Genomic DNA, 18,722 nt, shown 5'->3' with positions numbered 1-18,722 from the left:
TATCATTATTTTGCAAGCTTGACTAATTAAACTGGTGGTTTGGTAGTATTAACTACTGTCAATACCTGCCTTCTTTCAAATCGGGGTAACTACATTCTTCTTGAAGTGTGGGAGTATTTCACCCACCTTAAACATCTTACACACAAGGTAGACTAGTTTTGTTACAGCTGGCTCTCCCAAGGGTGTGAATAATTCTGAGTGATTGTTTTCTACTTCAGGGCCTTGTTTTAACTAAGGTCTTTCAGTGCTCTGACAAATACTTCTTGCAGTATCACATCTCCCACCTCACCTTCATCAGCTTCCTCTTTTCTTTCTATAGTATTGTGTTATAAGTTCGTATCTCTTGTATAGCCCTTCTGTATATCTCTCCAGTCTTGTCCACCATCCAGTGCTGCCGCTACCACTTTTGTGCTTGTTGCACAGAAGCCTCCTCAGACAAAAAAATCAAAAGTCGAAGGCAAAGAATTGCTCAATGATGGTGTCAGGAAGTACATCGTCTGATGATGTCGACATCATCCCTGCTGATGTCTCTCTCGAATACTCTTCAGAGGCGCTGGACCTTGATTTTTCACTGGGGCAATTTTCTAGCCCCGAGACTGAGCCTCCGCCCACTGCAGTCTCCCCTCTAAGTCAGAAAGTCAGGATAAAATTGCTACCTCTCTGATAGATGGATCCCATCCTACAGTGGAACATTAATGGGTTCAGAACACATATGAAGGAACTGAAGCTCCTCACACAGAGACGCCCTCTGTGCTTTTGCTTGCTGGAAGCACACTTTAAAATGTCCAATGCCCCTGTACTATAGGGCTATATGCTCTATTGCAAGGTTGACCTTATGGGGCCAGGGGCCAAGGGAGGGGTTGCTGTGTTTGTCAATAATAGGCACCACTCCTCTGCTCTATCCCTGCCTACTGACCTGCAAGCAGGTGCCATTGAAATTCATGTGTGTTGGAGGATCACAGTTTGCTCACTGTACCTACCTCTGCAAGATGTAGGAGACTCCTAGGCTCTCACAGATCGTGTGGAACAACTCATCCGATCATTTCTCCTATTGGGAGATTTGAATGCCCATCACGTCTTATGGGGCTCAACCTCTACTTGCCATCAGAGTCAGGTTTTGGAGAGCCTCATGACGTCTCCTGAGCTGTACATCCTCAACACAATTACTCACACTGTGCTGCAACTGGATCATTCTCAGCCATCGACCTCTCCTTCTGCTCCCCAGTGCTTGCAGACTGTTCAGTGGGGAGATGTTGACAACCTTCATTCCAGTAACCTCTTCCCATTCCGAATCCACCTACTGGATGTAGCGTTACCTGAAGAAAGGCCACCAAAATGGTTGGTCAGCAGGGCTAACTGAACACTGTTCAGCCGCCCGGCTGTGTTGGAACACAGTGACAGTGTCCGAGAATGGGTGGACAACATTATTTAGTGGTCCATCATGACGCTGACTTGTCTGTCCCAAAGTCCTCAGGTCATCTCAGGAGGCAGTCTGTACCTTTGTGGCCCAGTGAGAGCCACTCAGCAGTCTGGGACAGGTGTGTGACTTTTAAGCAGTTTAATCACCACCAAACAGCAGAGAACCTCACAGCATTTTGGGTCATGAGACCCATTGCTTGAAACGTAGTCAATGAGAGAAAGGAAAGGTCATGGCAAGGGTTCGTGGACTCTGTCAACCATTTAACATGTTTACAAAAGTATCAGAAACTGGTGTGAGGTTTTCTGGTAAACACAGCTGTTTACCAATAGTAGCAGTGCTGCATCAAACAACACTTTGAGACATCACTCAGATGATGGCAGAGCAATTTGCAAAATCTGCCAGCCAGGATACATCATGTCACTGCTACTGTGTGACTGTAGAGAGGGACAAGTTGGACTTCAGATCCAACAATTGTAAGTCAGACAGCAACCCTTTCTCCATTTGAGAACTGGAATTGGCACTGTCTGAGACTTGTGATACTGCACCCGGTTACGACTAAATCCAGTACTGCATACTTAGACATTTGCTAGCTTTCTCAAAGGAAATCCTCCTTGAATATTTTAATTTGATGTGGCAGACAGGTCGATTTTCCAACTTGTGGAGAGAGGCAATTTTTATCCCTCTCCTCAAACAGGGAAAGAACCCCATGTGACTCAATAGTTACTCGAGTATCGCCTTAACAAGCTGTGTAGGAAACACCCTGGAGTGAATGGTTAACCACTATCTGGTCTGATTATTAGAGAATGGGCTATTTCTTAGCCACTCTGTGTGGATTCAGGAGATTTCAGTTCACTGTGGACAACATGACCCTGCTAGAGGCAGCTATCCAGCAGGCTTTCCTATGTAAAAATCGCTGTCTCAGCACATTCATTGATATCGGCAAGGCAAACGACATTACTCTGAGACACAGTATTCTCGCGCAACTGCATCAGTGGGGCTTTTGTGGCCACCTTCTCAACTTCATACAGTCTTTCCTGTTTCAGCAGTTTTTTAGGTCACAAGTGGGTGACACTGTGTCAGATTGTTTTGAGCAGGATAATGGTATCCTTCAGGGCAGTGTTTTGAGTGTTACTCTCTTTCCCATAGCCATAAAGTCACATCTACTGTAAGGAGCCCTGTAGAATGCTTCTTATTTGTGGACAATTTTGCCATTTTCTCTTCCTCCTCCAGTGTTGCAAGGATAACATTCTTAATTTTAAAGACTCAATGTCATGCTTCTGGGGGTCTTTTTTGACTTCAAACTCTTGTGGTTACCTCACCTGAGAGACGGGGCTAGACTGTATGCACAGTGTACAGGTCAGTGAGGCCTTCCTAACTGAAGATCATTGACGCTATCCACCATGAGGGGATTTGGCTGGCCACAAGTGCATACAGAACTAGTCCCATACCCAGTCTCCATATTGAGGGTGGGGAACCGCCACTCACCATACAGCGGCAGCTACTCATGGTGTGTCAGTCATGTAAGTTCCTCACAGCTCTAACTTCACTGTACTCTTGCTTGTTCACCTCTGGCACATCTTTTCTCTATTTGTCCATGAGCAACAAGGCCGTTTGGGATCCACATGCAGCATGTACTGGAGTCAATTGGGATGGAGCATGTACAGCCCCAAATCCAGGGTTTTACCATGGTTTCTGCAGAGGCTCACATCAATTTTAGATTTGGTGCAGTACAGGAAGTACTCCTATGTACGTTTTCAATACATTATTTTATGAATTTTTAGCTGAGCACCACTTCTCTGCAGCTGTCTTTACAGGTGGGTCAAAACGGGGCGGGGGGTTACTCTGCTGTTTTGCTGTTTACATTTTTGCGGCTTCAAGGTCTGACTACCTTGTGACTTTACTGTCTTAGACATGGAATTATATGCAACCTTGAGGGCACTTGGGCAGATGAGACATGCTTCAAGTGCTAAATTCCTTGTCTTTTCCAATTCCCTACATGCCCTCCACTGTCTGCAATCCCTGAACCCAGCAGATAAAGTAGTCCAGTATATCCAGGACACTCTCCTCCAACTATAATGGCTGGGAAAGGAGGTGTCTTTCTTCTTAATACCAGGGCACATGGGTATTGTGGCGAACGAAAAGGAAGACGTTGCAGTCAAGGAGGAGTGTCCTGATCTCCCCCCCCCCCCCCCCCCCCCCCCTCCTGGTGTTATCTCCTTGCTGTTGAGGTACAGAGTCACGTGTCACTGGGAAGAGAAGTTGCTGGAAATGACACATAATAAGTTGGGCCTAGTAAAGCCCACTACACAGCTGTGGTGTACTTCCTTCCAGCCACAAAGATGGGATGAGGTCCTCTTTACTTGTCTTTGCATAGGCCACAGTCCTCTGATGCATGACTTCTTGACCCCCTGCTGGTCCGGGGCTTAGAATAGTCCCGAGGTATTCCTACCTGTTGTATGAGGCGACTAAAAGGAGTTCCACACGTTTTGGCCTTTATGTGATGGTCCTCTGTAGGGTTTGACCTCCATTCTTCAAAGTTTTCCCGAAGAGCGAGCCAATTGGGAAGGGCGCCTTACAAGGTGCATCGTGTCCATTGTGCATCGAGATCTTTAGCCCACTCTCTTGTCGTCGCATTGCAGTCCTGCCCATTCTCCATCTCTTGGGCAAGGACACCTTCCTGGGTGCGTTTTCCACCATGTACTATGCAGTGTCGATTTCTGCATCGATGATGACCATGGACTTTTTTTGCACCTGATATCCAACATGGCAGCCAGTCCGTTGTGGTGGGACTGCCATGTACCCTGTTGGTTGTAGCCCCCTGACCACACAGGGATCGCTCTGCTGATGCCTGTGCCGTTAACTCGCCAAGTATGCCGTCCAGGAAACCTGGTTCCCAGCAATGCAGACCCCTGCCCTCCGTGGCTATAAGGGATATTACAGGAACCGTAGCGACTACAATAAAGTGTCAGGTGGAGTTTGCGTTTATGTCCTAAACTCAGTATATAGTGAAACTGTGCCCCTTCAAACCCCTCTTGAATCTGTGGCTGCCAGAATAAGGACGACACAGGAAATAACTGTCTACAGTGTAGGCCTATATCTTCCTCCAGATGGTGCAGTATCCTGAATGTATTAGCTGCACTGACTGATCAACTCCCTAAACCTTTCTACTTCTGGGAGATTTTAATGCCCATAACCCCTTGTGGATTGGCACCATGCTTACTGGCCGAGGCAGAGATGTCAAAACTTTACTCTCTCAGTTTGACCTCTGCATCTTAAATACTGGGGCCGCCACACATTTCAGTGTGGCTCATGGTAGTTAATTGGCCATTGATTTATCAATTTGCAGCCCAGGACTTCTCCCATCTATCCACTGGAGAGCACATGACGACCTGTATGGTAGTGACCACTTCCCCATCTTCCTGTCACTGCCCCTGCATCAGGCACATAGACGCCTGCCCAGATAGGCTTTAAACAAGGCGGACTGGGGAACTTTCACCTCTGCTGTCACCACTGAATCTTCCCCACATGGTAACATCGATGTGATGGTTTAGGAAAGTGACTAGCACAATTGTTTCTGTGGCTGAAAATGTGATCCCTCACTCTTTAGGGTGCCTGAGGTGTAAGGCAGTCCCTTGGTGGTCACCGGAAGTCACTGAAGCAATTAAGGAGCGTCAGCAAGCTCTACTGTAGCATAAGCGGCACCCTTCCCTGGAGCACCTGATAGCCTTTAAACGGCTCCATGCCCGTGTTTGCTACCTTATCAAACAATGGAAGAAGGAGTGTTGGGAGAGAGAAGTCTCCACCATTGGGTGCCATATGTCACCTTCCCAAGTCTGGGGAAAGATCAAATGTCTTTTCGGGTACCAGGCCCCAACAGCTGTCCCCGGTGTTACCATAAATGGTGAGTTATGTACTGACACAAACGTGATTGCCAAGCAGTGAGCTTCTGTGTCGGAGAAGTACCCCCCAGCCTTTCGCACACTCAAACAGCGGTTGGAAGGGAATGCTGCAGTGAATCCTGTAATGCCCCATTCACAGAGTGGGAGCTCCTCAGTGCCCTTGCACATTGCCCAACATAGCTCCTGGGCCTAATCGCATCCACAGCTAGATGATCAAACATCTCTCATCTGACAGTTTTGCGCCCTAAAACCCAAAAAAAAAATCTCTCATCTGACTACAAGCGATATCGTCTCGTCGTCATCAACCGGATCTGGTGTGATGTCGTCTTTCCATCGCAATGGCAAGAGAGCACCATCATTCCTGTGCTCAAACCTGGTAAAAGCCCACTTGATGGTGGATAGCTATCGGCCCATCAGCCTCGCCAACGTTCTTTGTAAGCTGCTGGAATGTATGGTATGTCGGCAGTTGGGTTGTGTCCTGGAGTCACGTGGCTTACTGGCTCCATGTCAGGGTGGCTTCCGCCAGGGTCGCTCTACCACTGATAATCTTGTGTCCATCGTGTCTGTCATCTGAACAGCCTTGTCCAGACGGCAACACCTGATTGTCATCTTTTTTGACTTACGTAAAGGATACAACACGACTTGGCGACATCATATCCTTGCCACATTGTATGAGTGGGGTCTCCGGGAACCACTCCAGATTTTTATCCAAAACTTCCTGTTGCTCCATACTTTCCGTGTCCAATTGGTGACTCCCATAGTTTCATCCATAGCCAGGAGAATGGAGTCCCGCAGGGCTCTGTATTGAGTGTCTCTCTATTTTTAGTGGCCATTAACGGTCTAGCAGCAGCTGTCGGGCCCTCCGTCTCACCTTCTCTGTATGCAGACAACTTCTGCATTTCGCACTGCTCTTCCAGTACTGGTGTTGCTGAGTGGCACCTCCAGGGAGCCATCCACAAAGCGCAGGCATGGGCTCTAGGCCACGGCTCCCAGTTTTCAGCCGCAAAGTCGTGTGTCATGCACTTCTGTCTGCATCGTACCGTTCATCCGGTACCCGCAGTTTACCTTAATGATGATCCACTCGCTGTAGTGGAGACATATCAATTCCTAGGACTGGTTTTCGACACTCGATTGACTTGACTTCCTCATCTTCGTCAGCTTAAGCAGAAGTGCTGGCAGTAGCTCAATGCCCTCCGTTGCCTGAGCAGCACCAGTTGGGGTGCAGATCGCTGTACGTTGCTGCAGCAGTACAGAGCCCTTGTCCAATCCTGAATTGAGTATGGGAGTGTGGTTTATGGTTTGGCAGTACCTTCAACATTGCATTTACTCAACCCTGTGCACCACTGTGGAGTTTGATTAGCGACAGGAGCTTTTAGGACGAGTCCGGTGACCAGTGTACTGGTGGAGGTTGGTGTCCCTCCATTGCAGATCAGACGTGTACAACTGCTCGCCAGTTACGCAGCACACATTCGTAGTTCCCCTGAGCATCTGAATTACCGTCTCCTTTTCCCGCCCGTGGCAGTCCATCTCCCACATCGGCGGACCAGATCGGGGCTAATGATTGCGGTTCGCGTGCGGTCCCTTCTCTCCGAACTGGAGTCCTTCCCTTTACCACCTCTACTTGCAGTCCATTCACGTACACCTTCATGGTGTACGCCTCAGCCGCAACTTCATCTGGACCTTTTGCATGGCCCTAAGGACTCAGTTAACCCCGCCGCCCTCCGCTGGCACTTCCTCTCGATTCTTGACGTGTTCTGGGGCTCTGAAGTGGTTTACACCAACAGCTCAATGGCTGATGGTCATGTAGACTTTGCATATGTTCATGGGGGACATTTTGGGCAGCACTCCTTGCCAGTTGACTGCAGTGTTTCCACTGCAAAACTGTCGGCCATATCTTGTGCTCTTGAGCACATCCGCTCATGCCCTGGCGAGTCATTTCTCCTGTGTACTGACTCTTTGAGCAGCGTACAAGCTATCAACATGTGCTACCCTCGCCACCCTCTGGTAGCATCCATTCAGGAGTCCATCTATGCCCTGGAACAGTCCCGCCGTTCTGTGATGTTTGTGTGGATCCCAGGACATGTCGGAATCCCCGGCAACAAACTTGCTGACAAGCTGGCCAAACATGCGACATGGAAGCCGCTTCTGGAGATAGGCGTCTCTGAAGCTGACCTCCGTTCTGTCTTACACCGCAGGGTTTTCCGGCTTTGGGAGACGGAATGGCATAACAGAACGCATAACAAACTGTGTGTCATTAAGGAGACTGTGAATGTGTGGACATCTTCCATGCAGGCCTCTTGCAGGGAATCAGTTGTCCTCTGCCGGCTGCGCATTGGCTAATGCGTGGTTACCTACTCTGTTACCCACCTCAGTGTCGCTGTTCCTCCCAAATGACAGTCATCCACCTCTTGCTGGACTGCCCACTTCTAGCCACTCTGCGGCAGACTTTTAACTTTCCCAGCACCCTGCCTTCGGTGTTGGGTGACAATGCCCCACAGCAGCTTTAGTTTTACGTTTTATCCGCGAGAGTGGGTTTTTAGTGCATGTCCTTTGTTCCTCTGTGTCCTCCACCCTACTGCTTTTAGGGTGGAGGTTTTAATGTGTTGCGAGTGGCTGGCTTTCCCTTTTTATTCTGTGGTTGACCAGCCACTGCAATCTGCTTTCATGTTTTACTCTCTTCTATTTCTAGCGCTTCTCTGTTGTTTTCTTGTCCTCTTTTGTTCATTGCCTTCCCTTCATTCTTGTGGCTTTTCCTTTCTTTCCATTTTGTGTTATATGTTTCGTCTGTTTTATTCTCCCACTTGTTTTATTAGGAACAAGGGACTGATGACCTTGTAGTTTGGTCCCTTCTCCCACGTTTAAACCAATCAACCAGCCATGACTTCTTGCTCCAGAGTGTGATGCTTGTGGCACACAATGTGTGTGTGCCCTTTTTTACTAGACTGTGTTTTATCTTTGGACCAGAATGCAGTGGCAGATTTGCTGGCAGTTTCGCCCTCTATTGTAAGTGACATTGAAGCAAATGTGGTTAGAGTTTTAAGGTTTTGTGATCTGTCCAACTTGTTTCTGTGAAGTTTGGGGAGATGTCCTTGATGTGTTAACAGGATGACTGGCTCACACATGTGTTTTGTGAGTGGGCAGCCAGTCACTTTCCTCTGTGCCTTTCATTTAGCTGTTCTGTGCTTTTACTTCTGTTTCAATCCTATCTATAGTGGCCTCAGCTGCCAGAGACAGTAATCATGTGTGTGCAAGTTGTCCTGGTGTGTGTTTTCTACTTTAGGAAGCCTTGTTTGTAGTGCCTGTCTGCAACTCAGCTTCTTCACTATTTGGTGACTAGCAATCCATCCTTTTGATAATATTGTCAAGAGAAAAAAGAGTCATGCCTACTTCTCATGACAAGAGTTCTTACCATATATATCACATTTTGATTTGCAGCCAGCAGTGTACAGTGGTCCTGAGCTGTGGTCCAGGCTTGGACAGGCTGGAGTTGCCCTGGGCCTGGCGTGGACAGAGGCTGGTGGGGAGCTGCTGCTGGTGGAGGCTAGCCAGATGGCCGGCTCTGGAGACCTAATGCTCACGGGGCAGCTGGGCAGCGTCATGCGTGAGTCGGCACAGCTTGCTCTCAACTGGGTGCGTGGTGCGGCCAAGCAGGTAAGAGCGATGCTGCTGCTGGTGGTGGTGGTGGTGGTGGTGGTGGTGGTGGTTATCTGTTCATTTCTTCATTACTATTGGAACACACACACACACACACACACACACACACACACACACACACAGTAACCAAATTAACTATTCCCTGTTATCTCAACCCAGTTTGATTCAGTACCTCTTCATTAGACTAATATTTAATTGTAGAGTCTCTCCTTTGTTGACTCTATAAGAGGAAGCACATGCTTATTGAAATTATATCCTCATATAAAATAGAAATAGGGGAGGAGAAGTTAAAGGTACTGCTCTTTCTTAAAAGTTTATGCTTGTCTATAATAGTGTGAAAATAGTTGTTAGTATCCCGCTGCTTAACAGTCAGCAGGCCACTTTTCTGAATCGACCAATCTCCAGTGGTGTTCAACAGAGCTCCCCATGTGGTGTATTTGTTGACCTCTACTACAAATTAAACTCTGTCTGCCTACAAGAATTATGCCAACCTAATATACATTGCTGTAAGCTTTATTTGGTCATCCAAAATGACACAACCTTTAGCCGTGATATGTACATTGATGGCTCTAAGGACAATGAGAAAGCTGGCCTTGTATTTATCGACAAAAATGCTTGTGAACCACACTCCCTTCCCACTGAGTGAAGCATCTACACAGCGGAATTACTAGCATTACTGAGAGCTGTCACACACGTACAGCCTCAATCTGCCAGACACACACTCCAGTGCAGCGACTCCCCTAGTAATTGGAAGGCAACTGAAATTTACTCTCCAATACATCCACTGGTTGCCACCATTTATGAACTTTAATGCAACTTTCACTATATAGGAATGTAAGTGATTGCTCTGGATACTGAGACAAGCAGGTATCCTGGGCAATGACAGCTTTGATATGTTAGTGAAGAAAGCATCTACAATTGACCTGCTGCCAATACAAATTGCAGGAGTTGACTTGGGACAAAGATGGAGATAAAGGGACAAACAACCATGCTGTTAAATCACTTGGGAACCACTAATGGGATTGAACATAGGAACACACTCCTTAGTGCTGCCTTTCTGATCCAATACAACCAAAATTGGTCCAGGGATGAATCCTAAGTGGTGTCAAGCCACTGGCCTAATGCTGGTTTTTCCTGTGTGCCGTGAGTCTTTATCATTTTGACATGGGTTTCCTTGCAGTGAAACCATTCCAGGAGCTGGAAACATTCACCATTTTTCCAGTTAAACCACATAGCTATAGTAATTCGGACAGGGTATTGTGTTTCTTTGTCACATAGTATTCATCCTATAGGAAAGTGTGAAGGTGCAGAAAACACACATCCATTATAGATGGCCAGATGAATGGCTGATTAAAAGCTGTTCAATGTCTATGTGAGGAAGTTGACTGTCACTTGTAACACCATTTGACAATAGTTGTGAAAATACCAGGTTTCAAGAAACATTCAGCAGCAATATGAGAAAGACAGATGATATGCTTCCATCCAGTGTCAAGAGCTTCATCTTGTCATACCTGCAAGAACACATCCAACTAGCACATCCTCTGCCCTATCTAGAGACCTTCTGTGACCTCTGTGATAAATGGCTCCTGTAGACTTATATTATTGGCTTTGAAAAGTTGTGCTGTGTGCTGTTGTTGACATAGCATATACATTTTCTTCACATGAAGAAACTACATTGTTCTTTGAATTCGGTAGTTCACTCACTGTGAGTGATTGCGAGAATAGGGGCGATATGAAAGGTAGTCATAAAGTTCTTCTGAAGCTGTGGTTTTGGTTGTAGAGTGATGTTCATATGGTGCATTCCTGGAACATGTTGCAAACTTTCCATTACTGTGGGAGGGGCAGATATGGAAGCACCTTCTTTCTCATTTGAGGTGGTATCACTTTAGCAGCTCATTTGCAGCTGCATTGTTTTCTGTGGGTAATGTGATGGTTGTGGGTGATGAGGATGGTATTCTACAGTGACATGCTTTTCTATGGTGTGTACAGAGTTCTATCTGATGGACGATAATGCCTGACCAAACACATATATTCATACATACAGCGTAACAACTCTTGACTGGTCTTCTTGCTCCCCAGATTTGAATCTGATTGAGTGAGTCTAAGATGCTGACTGAAGGGCTGCCACCCCTCCCTTTAATCTGCCCTTGACACAACCACATGATTGTAGTTACATTTTGTCTCTAGTTAAGATATTTATTTTGATAAACTGTGGTTAAGTGGTTAGCATATACTGATAGAATTTTGATGGCTGAGATGTTCCTGAGCTAGAGAGTGGGATGTCTACCAGTTGGAAACCTTGCAGATTTGAACAAGGCCACCAAGTCAGACCCATTAATACAGATAGGTGCCATGGGAATCATCTTCAGAGCTCTGGATATAAACATGTCTTCCTTAGTAGAAGCAAGTGAAAGACTGTGGATGTGGAAGTAGGTGAACCCCAACTGCAATTGCCTAGTATCTCTGATTCATTGTAAAACTAATTTTGAGAGCATAAAAAAAATCATACAGAAAAGCAATGCCTTTTCTTATGGCAATTAGTGTCTGAATACTATATGAAGCAAAGTGTTGGAAGCTGTTCCATTACACACAGTTTGAACGTATCATAGTAAATTACATTGGTTGCTCCTGTTGTGTGCCTGGTTATGTTGTGCAGCAGTACCTAGTCATTGTGAAAACCATGTGTGGTGGTTATTCACTGAGTCAAGGTATGAAAGAGCTCATTCGAGATCTTGTGCAATTTTATGTAAGCTCATAGTTCCTCTAATAAATAACAATGAAATATTCATGTTTCTCTCTGCATTCCCAAGTTTTTTTATTGTCAGCATTTTTAGCCTTTATGTGATTTACTTACAGTTCTGTAAACCAGATTGATTATATTTCAGTATGGATTAAAGCTTGATGGAGAGACGTTATCACATTTAGATATCCACATCCATTTCCCTGCTGGAGCAGTTGGAAAAGATGGACCATCAGCAGGTGTGACTATAGCAACTGCGTTAATTTCACTGTTTTCAAACAAACCAACGGCCACTGACATTGCCATGACGGGCGAGATTACTCTTAGGGGTGTTGTTCTTCCAGTAAGTATGTTTAATCTTTGTACTTAGTGTGTTTCAAGTGGCTTAACTAGTTGAAATTAATTGCTGTCCAAATTTGAGTGATTGAAGTGACTGTGACATTTCTTTTCTGATATAGGATATTTCTGGATTGTAGGTACACCTTTCAAAGCTTCGAGAGTTTTACAGTATTAATATTGTAGTGTTGACCACTGAAAATATGAGTACCATGCAGTTTTTTCATTAAAATGGCCTTCTAGTTGCAGCATTTGAAATAACTCTTAATGATATTTGTTATGTAATAAATTCATTTTTTTGTGTGATGAAAGATGGATTCGATTTCTTCTAATGATGAACCATTGCTTTTTCAAGTACAATATGCATACTGAAATGAGATATTGACTAGTAGCTTTTACAGGGCACAGGAAGAAGTGGAAAAATTTAGATTAACAGTATTAACGCAACTTGAATAAAGACCTGGAAAAACAGTTGATTGCAAGGTGACTGAAAAAATGACACAAATTAAAATAAGGGCTAAGAAAACACACATGTCGAGTTCAGATGCAAGATAGGAAAGCATAGATAGAATGTTTTCCAAGTTGCATTTTGACATCCAAATGGGAGTAATAAAGTTCTGCAATATTACCTCTTTTTCCCCCACAGTGTTTCCCCTAAACTGAGTACACCTTTTCATGTTAGAGACAACTCATGTAAACTGTTTTCACCATTGAGGTCTTCTAGCGACTAGCCATATTTGTCTAGCCTCTGAGTTAGAAGCACTATTATTCCTCTACATCTTGCAAGAAAAATGTGTCTTTTACTGCATGAACAAACTAAATCAATATTTTATCTTGTAATTTGCTGTAATTTGCATAACATTTACCTTACTAACTAATAACCACTGATATTTTATATTTCATCTCGCGAATGTTGTCTGTAAAGTCACTGAAGACAAATACTCTTCAGCAATAAATGCTGTAAGTGTAGCAGATTTAGTTCACGTATTTTCACTTAACATTTCATGAATTTTTTACAGGTGGGCGGTGTCAAAGATAAAGTGTTGGCTGCCCATCGTGCTGGTGTCAAGAGGGTTATTCTGCCCAAGAAGTGTGAAAAAGATTTACATGAAGTACCTGAAAATGTGAAGGTAAGCACTTTTATTCAGTTTGTCATTTTATAAGATTTGTCATACTACTTTGTTTAATTTATCATTTACTTTTTACTTTGCAGAAGGACCTGACATTTGTGTTCGTTAACCATATGGATGAAGTTCTTCAAGCAGCCTTTGATAGTGGCTTTCCCCCGGGCTCATTGAAGATGGAGGTTCCCATGTTAAGTAAACTTTGAAAAAATACGTTGTTAAGAGAATTATACATTCCTGGTATTGGTTTTCATTTGCAGTGAACTGCAAAAAAAAAAAAAAAAAATCTTCTTTTTTTTTTTTTTTTTTTTTCAATACTGTATAAAGTAATGCCCATGGTTACATGAAAATGTACTGAAGTTGCTTTCAAACGATGGAGCGATATGTTTCATTTTGCTGCTGTGATGTGTACAGTTGTTAAATATTTTTTTAAGAAATATGTGATATTAAATTACATGTTACATTTATTTTTCTACTGTTTTATAAATTTATATTGTACAGTAATAAAGTTAGGTGTACTCGAAACTGTCATATTTGACACAATGTTAAGCATTCTGAGAAACAGATTATTTTGTTAGATAACTAAATGGTGGGTAATGAATTTGGTGAAAATGAGAGTAAATTTGTCTTTTTCCTTAAGAATTAAAAACAGTTGCACTTTGTGGCATCCACTTCATGTACTGAGGTTTTTTAAAAATAAAATTAAATAATTAAATGTTGTTATAATTGTTTGTACTTTCTTGTATTTAGATCCAGTGTGGTGAAGTTAAATGATGGTAGGAAGGAAAGATGAAAGTAGGACCTATTAATATGATCCACATTTGTATTATACAGTCCACCATATGATGTGTGACAAGAAGTACATAGTGTTCTGATTCCATGGAAACACTGTACAAAGGGAGGATTACTGCTGGTATGTCTCAGTGTAAACTCAAACTGCTCTTAATTGTACCATTGTGGTTATTGCACAAACTGAGTGCTTGAAGAAGCACTACACTTATTATCTCTTTGGAAACATAAGTTACCAGAAAACCACACACACACACACACACACACACACACACACACACACACACACACAAGGGAGGGAGGGGGAGAGGGAGGGAGGGGGGGGGGAGGGAGAGAGAGAGAGAGAGAGAGAGAGAGAGAGAGAATGAGCACTGCTTATGTGGAGTGAAAGAGGTGCAGACACCTCTTACATTGCCAGGTATTAAAAGATGTTGCTGTGTGGTTGTTGCTCAATATTGAGGTCATCAGTGGCCTTACTAAGATAATGTCAGGCAAATGTGGCCAAAATGTTTGTAATGTCATTCTAAAATGAAGAATATGGAAGTGAAATCTGATCCACTTTGTGCCATTCTCTCACTTTTGACTCTGTCTAGTCATTTCATAAAATACATTGTTGAAAAACACATAATGACTATGTAGTGGCTAAAATTGTGTAAGAGTGTACTGTGACTCTCTTCACTGACAAAAGAGTAAGATTAGGTAGTTGCTCATTTGTTTAGTCATCTCCAGGGCATATCAGCTGGTAAGCCAGTTGCAGCCCTCATGTTGGGTTACAAAACACACGCTGTTGAAATATGGTGTGCTAATATCTAACAACTGGAGTCCGGCAGGGTTGCATTTTGTCACCAACACTTTTTCTGCTCATTCTAGACTATGTTATGAGAAGAGTCACAGCAGGCAGGAGACGAGGAATCCAGTGGGGGATCCACGAACGTCTGGAGGATTTGGATTTTGCAGACGATATAGTTTTATTAGCTCCAAGGCTGACTGATATGCAAGCTAAATTAAACTTGCTGAAAGAAGAAGCAGAGACTGCTGGCCTCAAGATAAATACAGGCAAAACAAAGGAAATGAGGGTAAATTCAGGGAACATGGAGGTGCCCCTGTTAATAGGTGAGCAGCGAGTGGAAACTGTCAACTCATTCCTGTATCTGGGTAGTATAGTGGCGGAAGATGGTGGAGCTGGAGATGATGTGAAAAATCGCATTAAAAAGGCAAATGCTGCCTTCATACAATTGTATCCAATATGTAAAAATAGAAATATCACATACAAAACAAAAATCCGTTTTTTTAATACAAATGTGAAAGCTGTCCTTCTGTACGCCAGTGAAAGCTGGAAAATGGATAAAAATATAACAATCCTGTTACAAAGCTTCATAAATAGATGTCTTCGACGCATCATGAATATCTGGTGGCCAGAAAAAATATGTAATGAGGAGCTCTGGCGAATAACAAACCAGATACCTATAGAAGACCAGATACGAGAGAGAAAGTGGGGTTGGTTGGGGCACACCTTGAGAAAACCAGATGGAGCCATCGAGAAAAAAGCATTGGAATGGAACCCCCAGGCTACAAGGAAGAGAGGAAGACCAAGGGGCACATGGAAGAGGACAGTGGAAGGGGAAGCAAAAAGAGTTGGTAAGAGCTGGGCAGAATTGAGGCAAATGGCAAAAGACAGAGACGGATGGCGAGTTCTCCTGGATGCCCTATGCCCCCATAGGGGCCAAAGGAATTAAGTCAAGTAAGTCAATATCTGTATGCCACAAATACTGTGCAGTGGGCAGGAGAAACCCATATGTCCTGGGGCAATGCTGTATCTGGAGAGTCATTAAAATTATCTTCTCCTGTCTTGGTGGCCAGAAGGAAGAATGCCAAAGCTGTAATGTTTCACTGGCTTTAGCTTGTTGTTCATTGCTAGCCAGTCCACGTCCAACTGATGTGTGATCCAGTGCCACAACAGGAATGTTGACTATATGTACAGTGACAGCACAGTATGCAATTAAACTTGCTATGCAGGCATTCTTTGCAGCTTTAACTGTTGCTTTATTTCCATGCAAATTGAAAGCACATGATTAATGCAGCATTAGAGCATATAACAAAACTGCACCTAATCATGAAGCTGATACACAAGGTTGTGTGTAGTTTCGAGATGGAATCTTATATAAGCTAGGAATTAATTACATCAATGTGATAGGGAAGAAAATCTACACCAGAGTCTGTACTGGAAATCTAAAGAAGTTAATAATTTCAAAATCTGTTTATGAGGGGATGTCTTACGTTCATCTACGTATTTGTCAAACAGTGCCTTAAAATAAGTAACTCTGTGAACTGGAACATTGTCATGTTTGAGGATGACAACCTAGCTAAGGAACACTATATGTAATACGGGTGATTCATTCTTTAAGACAAGCAATTAAATTTAATTAGACTATAATGCAATGGTGCAACTAAGCTACGGCAACCAGGGCAATGCCCCTAGAACAAGAGGACCCCTGATAAGTGGAAAAACAGAAAATATGGCATGCACTGATTTATTCCTAAATACCCATAGCATTTTGGTGATAAACAGCTGTATTCTGGAACTAGTTCTTTGAATGTTAGCTAAAGGGATTTCAATCCATTCAGAATTTGTGAATAACTCAGATAACTCACAGATGAAAGATACTCAATAGGTGCACACCACCCCAGGTGAAAGTGAGCACAGCATTGTATGGAAGGAAAGAGGCAAGTATACATGGAGCACTAAGGTGTCATCTGTATTGTATTTACATTTATTTAAAGGGATAAGGATTCAGACACATGAACATTCAGTCTCATGCAAATTCTTGTGTTATCTATGAACAATGAAAAAGGTACGGCACAGTTGACAAAAGTTACAAAAAAAAAAAATGTAAAAGTAGAGCACAATTTTTGGTGTAGAAGGTAAGAACTACAAAAAATATTTTGCCCAAAGCACATTTTGAAAAAAATTAAAGATGTAATCAGGAAGAGGAGAATTGCTTTTTGTGGACATATTCTAAGAATGGACTCTAACAGACTTAAAAGATAATTGTGGTAATTATTTTACAAAATTGAAAATGGTTAACTAGTGAATCAAACAAACTGGAACGAAATTACTCTAGGGGATGTATAAGCATGTGTATAAGTTGGAGAAATGTTACAAAGTTATGCACTACAGCTGGAAAAGAAAAATATAAGCACCATACAAAAAAAGACGATACTAAAGAATTTGCCCCAGAATACAGCTCACAACATGTAAACCAACAAAAGAAAAATTACATAAAAGTACTTCATCAAAATATTCAATACTTTGGCAACAAAAAATTAGAAGCAGAAGTACTCCTGAGTGAAGTAAGACCAGACATATTATGCATAAGTGAACATGGACTAACTGAAAGTAAAATACATAATGTGGCAATAAAGGACTACAAACTAGTTAGTTACTTCTGCAGATCTAAATATAAGGGTGGTGGCGTTTGTATATATATTAAAACAGGTACTCTATCAAAGAATGTAAACAGTGAAGCTGCTACATTTCCCATAGCTAGAGAAAAAGACTTTGAAGTTACTGGTATAGTGGCAGAGGATTTTAGAGTGTTTTGTGTGTACAGGTCACCATGTGGCAATATTAACATCTTTCTAAAAAAAGTTGCTAGCTTATTGAGAATGAATATGAAGAGAAATCTTATTATATGTGGAGACTTCAACATTGACATGGGAAAAGACACAAAAATAAGACAGGATTTTGAAGAATTGTTAATACAGCATAACATGAAAGTGACAATAACTGCACCAACAAGAGTGACTTCACAAAGTGAGACAATTATTGACAACATAATTACTAATATGTGTAACTATGAGTCACATGTAGTTCAGACAGAAATACCTGATCATCATGGACAACTAATCAGCTTTTGCAGAAGTAATGACACAGTATCAGAACCAAAACAAACAACCAAAGAAATTAGGATCATCAGTGAACAAAATATCAACATCTATAGAACAATGTTAAGTAAGGAAACCTGGAAGGAAACCCTACAGGCCCAGAGTGTAAATGAAAAATATGATGCATTTATTTCAACAATTAAGTACCATTTTAATGTAGCATTTCCCAAAGTAAAGAGACAAGAAAGGCATCAAGATCAAACACAGTGGATTACGAGTGAAATACTAGAACAGCGAAGGAAGCTTCAGGACGTGAGACGGATGGGCGAAGCTGAAAACTATAAAATGTTAAAAAAGAAGTATAGAAAAACAATAAGAGAAGCGAAAGCAAGAGCAATTGACACCACTATAGCGAACTCAAAAAACAAGGCAAAGGCAGCTTGGAATGCAATCAATGCTGAAAGAAAGGAAAAAGATGGGTCAAACAAAGAAGAAGGTATTAGGTCAATTAAAGTAGACAACACAGTGGTCACAGATGGTATGGAAATAGCAAACATACTGAATAATAACTATATCAGTGTAGTAGAAAACCTAAAATTGGAAAGAAATAGTCAAAAACAGAAGGGTATTAAGGTACCAAAAAGATCATGCAGTACTATGTTCTTAAGACCAGTCACGGAAGATGAATTGCGGAAAACTATACAGAAACTGAAGTCCAAGAAATCAGCTGGTGATGATGAAATATCAAATCATGTAATAAAGCTGGTTTGTGAGGAGATGATAACACCACTGCTGAACATAGCAAACTGTTCTTTCAGAGATGCAATTTTTCCAGAAAAACTGAAGATAACGAAGGTAGTGCCAGTGTACAAGAA

General features: G+C 42.7%; 1 protein-coding gene across 1 annotated transcript in view; it reads left to right on the top strand.

The window, feature by feature from the left end:
* LOC126195044 (lon protease homolog 2, peroxisomal-like) overlaps nt 1-13,898 on the top strand; it is a 115,673-nt gene extending 101,775 nt beyond the window's left edge. The window contains exons 13-16 of the mRNA XM_049933490.1: nt 8,755-8,970; nt 11,859-12,056; nt 13,069-13,179; nt 13,263-13,898. Coding sequence (XP_049789447.1) covers nt 8,755-8,970; nt 11,859-12,056; nt 13,069-13,179; nt 13,263-13,379 — 642 coding nt within the window. The 3' untranslated portion in view covers nt 13,380-13,898. The remainder of the gene's footprint in view (nt 1-8,754; nt 8,971-11,858; nt 12,057-13,068; nt 13,180-13,262) is intronic.
* The last annotated feature ends 4,824 nt before the right edge of the window (nt 13,899-18,722 follow it).

The sequence above is a fragment of the Schistocerca nitens genome, chromosome 7, assembly GCF_023898315.1.
Source record: "Schistocerca nitens isolate TAMUIC-IGC-003100 chromosome 7, iqSchNite1.1, whole genome shotgun sequence".
Taxonomy (NCBI): Eukaryota; Metazoa; Arthropoda; class Insecta; order Orthoptera; family Acrididae; genus Schistocerca; species Schistocerca nitens.
The sequence above is the reverse complement of the archived record's forward strand: the minus strand, read 5'-3'. Positions and strand labels throughout refer to the sequence as shown.